The sequence below is a fragment of the Oncorhynchus kisutch genome, unplaced genomic scaffold (assembly GCF_002021735.2).
Source record: "Oncorhynchus kisutch isolate 150728-3 unplaced genomic scaffold, Okis_V2 scaffold1281, whole genome shotgun sequence".
NCBI classification, from domain to species: Eukaryota; Metazoa; Chordata; class Actinopteri; order Salmoniformes; family Salmonidae; genus Oncorhynchus; species Oncorhynchus kisutch.
In genome coordinates, this window is record NW_022263226.1 from 57,501 (window position 1) to 65,000 (window position 7,500).

Consider the following 7,500-nt stretch of genomic DNA (forward strand, 5'->3'; position numbering starts at 1 on the left):
ACAGTTATGGAAGGTCAGTGTGACAGAGCCTGTCTTCTCTTGTCTTCTCTTGTCTCTGACAGTTAATGAAGGTCAGTGTGACAGAGCCTGTCTTCTCTTGTCTTCTCTTGTCTTCTCTTATCTCTGACAGTTATTGAAGGTCAGTGTGACAGAGCCTGTCTTCTCTTGTCTTCTCTTATCTCTGACAGTTAATGAAGGTCAGTGTGACAGAGCCTGTCTTCTCTTGTCTTCTCTTATCTCTGACAGTTAATGAAGGTCAGTGTGACAGAGCCTGTCTTCTCTTATCTCTGACAGTTAATGAAGGTCAGTGTGACAGAGCCTGTCTTCTCTTGTCTTCTCTTATCTCTGACAGTTAATGAAGGTCAGTGTGACAGAGCCTGTCTTCTCTTGTCTTCTCTTGTCTTCTCTTGTCTCTGACAGTTAATGAAGGTCAGTGTGACAGAGCCTGTCTTCTCTTGTCTTCTCTTGTCTTCTCTTGTCTCTGACAGTTAATGAAGGTCAGTGTGACAGAGCCTGTCTTCTTGTCTTCTCTTGTCTTCTCTTATCTCTGACAGTTATTGAAGATCAGTGTGACAGAGCCCCAGTAGTTGTCCAGTTAACACCTTTTAGTTGATGTGTTGGGAGGACAGACTGAGAGAGTGGGGACTGGCTGTCACAGTATCATGATGCCTTCGGCAGGTTTATCAGTGATCAGGTTTGATGTAATGCAGCCCAGTATACTCACCTCCTATGACAACTTCCTCTTCCTCTTATTCTTCTTCTTTTCCTTTTTAAAATATTTGTTTCTCCTCCTCCTCCTCTTCCTCCTCCTCCTCTTTCTCTTCCCTTCTCTCCCTCCACCCTGTTTCTCCTCCCTCCCTCTTCTTATTCCTCCTCCTCCTCCTCCTCCTCCTCCTCCTCCTCCTCTTCCTCCTCCTCCTCCTCCTCCTCCTCCTCCTCCTCCTCCTCCTCCTCCTCCTCCTCCTCCTCCTCTTCCTCCTCCTCCTCTTTCTCTTTCCTTCTCTCCCTCCACCTGTTTCTCCTCCCTCCCTCCTCCCTCTTCTTATTCCTCCTCCTCCTCCTCCTCCTCCTCCTCCCTCAACCTCCTCCTCCTACTCCGCCCCTCCTTCTGCCCCTCTTCGCTCATCTCCTCCTCCCCCTCACCCTCCACCACCTCCTCCTCCTCCTCCTCCCTCCACTTCCTCCTCCTCCTACTTCCTCCCTCCCGCTCCTTCTGCCCCTCCTCCCTCATCTCCTCCTCCTCCCTCCACCTCCTCTTACTTCCTCCTCCCCCCTCCTTCTGCCCCTCCCCCCTCATCTCCTCCTGCCCCTCACCTCCTCCTCCTCCCCTCCACCTCCTCCTCCTCTTACTTCCTCCTCCCCCCTTCTTCTGCCCCTCCTCCCTCATCTCCTCCTGCCCCTCACCTCCTCCTCCTCCCTCCACCTCCTCCTCCTACTTCCTCCTCCCCCTCCTTCTGCCTCTCCCACCTCATCTCCTCCTGCCCCTCACCTCTTCCTCCTCCCTCCACCTCCTCCTCCTCCTCCTCCTTCTGCCCCTCCCCCCTCATCTCCTCCTGCCCCTCACCTCCTCCCTCCTCCTCAGTTCCAGAAACAAGGGAAGGATGTGGAGAAGGTCAAACAGAGGCTGGCTGAGATCGCCAATTACGTGGACAAGGTAACGACCAAATCAATATCCAATCTGCGTCCCAAATTATACCCTGTGCACTACTTATGACCAAGACCCATAGGGGATGAGGGAGTCATTTGACCAGGACCCATAGGGATGAGGGAGTTGTTTGGGATGCAGACCCAGTCAGATATGAGCTGATGCCAGATGAACCGACCTGAGAGTACGGGACGATTGAATTATAATTGATTCTATAAGTCCACTGAGAGCTGGTGTGGAGTTGACATCAATATGGAACGTAATATGATATAGATGAGGGTTGGAATACGATCAAGCGTTTATCATCACTGTTGTAAAGTCAAAGACAGATCTTATTAAAAGCTTGTTACGGTTCGAAGGTTTTTAAATGAGGAACTTAGAAGGTTTGCTGGGGTACATTCCAGTCTTTCATACCACTAGGATATCTCCTCCTCTCTCCTTCTTGATTTCCCTCTCTGCCTCTCTCTCTCTCTCTCTCTCTCTCCTCTCTCTCTCTCCCCTCATCCCTCCCTCCCTCCCTCCCTCCCTCCCTCCCTCCCTCCCTCCCCTCCCTCCCTCCCTCCCTCCCTCCCTCCCTCCCTCCCTCCCTCCCTCCCTCCCTCCCTCCCTCCCCTTCCCCTCTCCCACCCCCTCTCTCCCCATCCATCCATCCCTCCCCCTCTCCCACCCCCTCCTTCCCCCTCAGTTCTACCGTGCCCTGAACATCCGTGTAGCTCTGGTGGGGTTGGAGGTGTGGAGCGACCAGGACAGGTGTCCAATCACCCAGGATCCCTTCACCACCCTGCATGAGTTCCTGGACTGGAGGAAGCTCAAACTGCTGCCCAACAGGCCCCACGATAATGCACAGCTAGTCAGGTAACTACTACTATACTAATACATATGTACTACTGCTGTACTACTACTATACTACTACTATTATACGACTACACTCCTACTATACTACTACTATTATACCACTACACTACTACTATACTACTACTATTATACTACTATACTACTACTATACTACTATTACACTACTACTATACTACTACTACACTACTACTACACTACTACTATACTACTACTACACTACTACTATACTAATACAGTTGTACTACTACTATACTACTACTACTACTATTATACCACTACACTACTACTATACTATTACTACACTACTACTATATTACTACTACTATACTAATACAGCTGTACTACTACTATACTACTACTACTATACTACTACTACACTACTACTATACTACTACTAGTATACTACCATTATACTACTACTATACTACTATTACACTACTACTATACTACTACAACTGTACTACTGCTGTACTACTACCATAATACCACTACACTACTACTATACTACTACTACACTACTACTATACTACTACTACACTACCACTATACTAAGACAGCTGTACTACTACTATACTACTACTATTATACCACTATACTACTACTATACTACTACTACACTACTACTATACTACTACTATACTGCTACAATACTACCAATATTATACCACTACACTACTACTATACTACTACTATAATATTACTATACTACTACTATACTATCACTATCATACCACTACACTACTACTACACCACTACTATACTACTACTATACTACTACTATACTACCACTATTATACCACTACACTACTACTATACTACTACTATAATATTACTATACTACTACTATACTACTACTATACTACCACTATTATACCACTACACTACTACTATACTACTACTATACTACTGCTATACCACTACTATACTACTGCTATACTACTACTATACTACCACTATTATACCACTACACTACTACTATACTACTACTATACTACTACTATACTACTCCTCCTACTTCTTCCTCCCCCCCTACTGGTGTTTACTGGTGTTCTAGTGTTGTTCTATTGGTGTTCTATTGGTGTTCTATTGGTGTTTCTACTGGTGTTCTAGCTTTGTTCTAGTGTTGTTCTATTGGTGTTCTAGTGGTGTTCTAGTGCTGTTCTACTTGTCTTCTAGTGTTGTTCTAGTGCTGTTCTACTTGTCTTCTAGTGTTGTTCTACTGGTGTTCTACTGGTGTTCTAGTGTGGTTCTAGTGTTGTTCTATTGGTGTTCTACTGTAGTTCTACTGGTGTTCAACTTTTGTTCCAGTGGTGTTCTACTGGTGTTCTAGTGTGGTTCTAGTGTTGTTCTACTGGTGTTCTACTGTAGTTCTACTGGTGTTCAACTTTTGTTCCAGTGGTGTTCTACTGGTGTTCTACTGTTGTTCTAGTGTTGTTCTACTGGTGTTCTAGTGGTGTTCTAGTGTTGTTCTAGTGCTGTTCCACTGGTTTTCTAGTGTTGTTCTACTGGTGTTCTAGTGCTGTTCTAGTGGTGTTCTACTGGTGTTCTACTGGTGTTCTAGTGTTGTTCTAGTGTTGTTCTAGTGTTGTTGTTCTAGTGGTGTTATTCTAGTGGTGTTATTCTAGTGTTGTTCTAGTGGTGTTGTTCTAGTGGTGTTGTTCTAGTGTTGTTCTAGTGGTGTTGTTCTAGTGTTGTTCTAGTGGTGTTATTCTAGTGTTGTTCTAGTGGTGTTGTTCTAGTGTTGTTCTAGTGTTGTTCTAGTGGTGTTATTCTAGTGTTGTTCTAGTGTGTTGTTCTAGTGGTGTTATTCTAGTGGTGTTATTCTAGTGTTGTTGTTCTAGTGTTGTTCTAGTGGTGTTATTCTAGTGGTGTTATTCTAGTGGTGTTCTAGTGGTGTTGTTCTAGTGTTGTTGTTCTAGTGTTGTTCTAGTGGTGTTATTCTAGTGTTGTTCTAGTGGTGTTGTTCTAGTGGTGTTGTTCTAGTGTTGTTCTAGTGGTGTTATTCTAGTGTTGTTCTAGTGGTGTTGTTCTAGTGTTGTTCTAGTGGTGTTATTCTAGTGTTGTTCTAGTGGTGTTGTTCTAGTGGTGTTATTCTAGTGGTGTTATTCTAGTGTTGTTCTAGTGGTGTTATTCTAGTGGTGTTATTCTAGTGTTGTTCTAGTGTTGTTGTTCTAGTGGTGTTGTTCTAGTGTTGTTCTAGTGGTGTTATTCTAGTGTTGTTCTAGTGGGTGTTATTCTAGTGGTGTTATTCTAGTGTTGTTCTAGTGGTGTTGTTCTAGTGGTGTTGTTCTAGTGTTGCTCTAGTGGTGTTATTCTAGTGTTGTTCAAGTGGTGTTGTTCTAGTGGTGTTGTTCTAGTGGTGTTATTCTAGTGTTGTTCTAGTGGTGTTGTTCTAGTGGTGTTGTTCTAGTGGTGTTGTTCTAGTGTTGTTCTAGTGGTGTTGTTCTAGTGTTGTTCTAGTGGTGTTATTCTAGTGTTGTTCTAGTGTGTTCTAGTGGTGTTATTCTAGTGGTGTTATTCTAGTGTTGTTCTAGTGTTATTCTAGTGTTGTTCTAGTGTTGTTCTAGTGGTGTTATTCTAGTGGTGTTATTCTAGTGTTGTTCTAGTGGTGTTGTTCTAGTGTTGTTCTAGTGGTGTTATTCTAGTGTTGTTCTAGTGGTGTTATTCTAGTGGTGTTCTAGTGGTGTTGTTCTAGTGGTGTTATTCTAGTGTTGTTCTAGTGGTGTTGTTTCTAGTGGTGTTGTTCTAGTGTTGTTCTAGTGGTGTTATTCTAGTGGTGTTATTCTAGTGGTGTTGTTCTAGTGTTGTTTCTAGTGGTGTTATTCTAGTGGTGTTATTCTAGTGGTGTTATTCTAGTGGTGTTCTACTGGTGTTCTAGTGTTGTTCTAGTGTTGTTTCTAGTTGTTCTAGTGGTGTTATTCTAGTGTGTTATTCTAGTGGTGTTATTCTAGTGTTGTTCTAGTGTTGTTCTAGTGTTGTTCTAGTGTTGTTCTAGTGTTGTTCTAGTGTTGTTCTAGTGGTGTTGTTCTAGTGGTGTTGTTCTAGTGTTGTTGTTCTAGTGTTGTTCTAGTGGTGTTATTCTAGTGTTGTTCTAGTGGTGTTGTTCTAGTGGTGTTGTTCTAGTGTTGTTCTAGTGGTGTTATTCTAGTGTTGTTCTAGTGGTGTTGTTCTAGTGTTGTTCTAGTGGTGTTATTCTAGTGTTGTTCTAGTGGTGTTGTTCTAGTGGTGTTATTCTAGTGGTGTTATTCTAGTGTTGTTCTAGTGGTGTTATTCTAGTGGTGTTATTCTAGTGTTGTTCTAGTGTTGTTGTTCTAGTGGTGTTGTTCTAGTGTTGTTCTAGTGGTGTTATTCTAGTGTTGTTCTAGTGGTGTTATTCTAGTGGTGTTATTCTAGTGTTGTTCTAGTGGTGTTGTTCTAGTGGTGTTGTTCTAGTGTTGCTCTAGTGGTGTTATTCTAGTGTTGTTCAAGTGGTGTTGTTCTAGTGGTGTTGTTCTAGTGGTGTTATTCTAGTGTTGTTCTAGTGGTGTTGTTCTAGTGGTGTTGTTCTAGTGGTGTTGTTCTAGTGTTGTTCTAGTGGTGTTGTTCTAGTGTTGTTCTAGTGGTGTTATTCTAGTGTTGTTCTAGTGTTGTTCTAGTGGTGTTATTCTAGTGGTGTTATTCTAGTGTTGTTCTAGTGTTATTCTAGTGTTGTTCTAGTGTTGTTCTAGTGGTGTTATTCTAGTGGTGTTATTCTAGTGTTGTTCTAGTGGTGTTGTTCTAGTGTTGTTCTAGTGGTGTTATTCTAGTGTTGTTCTAGTGGTGTTATTCTAGTGGTGTTCTAGTGGTGTTGTTCTAGTGGTGTTATTCTAGTGTTGTTCTAGTGGTGTTGTTCTAGTGGTGTTGTTCTAGTGTTGTTCTAGTGGTGTTATTCTAGTGGTGTTATTCTAGTGGTGTTGTTCTAGTGTTGTTCTAGTGGTGTTATTCTAGTGGTGTTATTCTAGTGGTGTTATTCTAGTGGTGTTCTACTGGTGTTCTAGTGTTGTTCTAGTGTTGTTCTAGTGTTGTTCTAGTGGTGTTATTCTAGTGGTGTTATTCTAGTGGTGTTATTCTAGTGTTGTTCTAGTGTTGTTCTAGTGTTGTTCTAGTGTTGTTCTAGTGTTGTTCTAGTGTTGTTCTAGTGGTGTTGTTCTAGTGGTGTTATTCTAGTGGTGTTCTAGTGTTGTTCTAGTGTTGTTGTTCTAGTGTTGTTCTAGTGGTGTTGTTCTAGTGGTGTTGTTCTGGTGGTGTTGTTCTAGTGGTGTTGTTCTAGTGTTGTTCTAGTGGTGTTCTAGTGGTGTTGTTCTAGTGTTGTTCTAGTGTTGTTCTAGTGTTGTTGTTCTAGTGGTGTTATTCTAGTGGTGTTATTCTAGTGTTGTTCTAGTGGTGTTGTTCTAGTGGTGTTGTTCTAGTGGTGTTGTTCTAGTGGTGTTGTTCTAGTGTTGTTCTAGTGGTGTTCTAGTGGTGTTGTTCTAGTGTTGTTCTAGTGTTGTTCTAGTGTTGTTGTTCTAGTGGTGTTATTCTAGTGGTGTTATTCTAGTGTTGTTCTAGTGGTGTTGTTCTAGTGGTGTTGTTCTAGTGTTGTTCTAGTGTTGTTCTAGTGTTGTTCTAGTGTTGTTCTAAATCAAATCAAATAAAATCAAATGTTATTTGTCACATACACATGGTTAGCAGATGTTAATGCGAGTGTAGCGAAATGCTTGTGCGAAATGCTTGTGTTGTACTACTGGTGTTCTAGTGTTGTTCTAGTGTTATTCTAGTGTTGTTCTACTGGTCTTGTAGTGTTGTGTGACTGTTTGTCTCCACAGCAGGGTGTTCTACTGATATTCTACTGGTGTTGTTTGTCTCCACAGCAGGGTGTTCTACTGGTGTTGTTTGTCTCCACAGCAGGTGTTCTACTGGTGTTGTTTGTCTCCGCAGCGGGGTGTTCTACTGGTGTTGTTTGTCTCCACAGTGGGGTGTTCTACTGGTGTTCTACTGGTGTT

The 7,500-nt window shown here is 42.6% G+C and overlaps 1 protein-coding gene across 1 annotated transcript in view; it reads left to right on the forward strand.

Annotated features, from left to right (window-relative positions):
- LOC109885422 (disintegrin and metalloproteinase domain-containing protein 12-like) overlaps positions 1-7,500 on the forward strand; it is a gene marked incomplete at its 3' end in the record, with an annotated part of 31,132 nt that overhangs the window by 22,460 nt on the left and 1,172 nt on the right. Inside the window, exons 6-7 of the mRNA XM_031818185.1 lie at positions 1,583-1,654; positions 2,331-2,500. Coding sequence (XP_031674045.1) covers positions 1,583-1,654; positions 2,331-2,500 — 242 coding nt within the window. The remainder of the gene's footprint in view (positions 1-1,582; positions 1,655-2,330; positions 2,501-7,500) is intronic.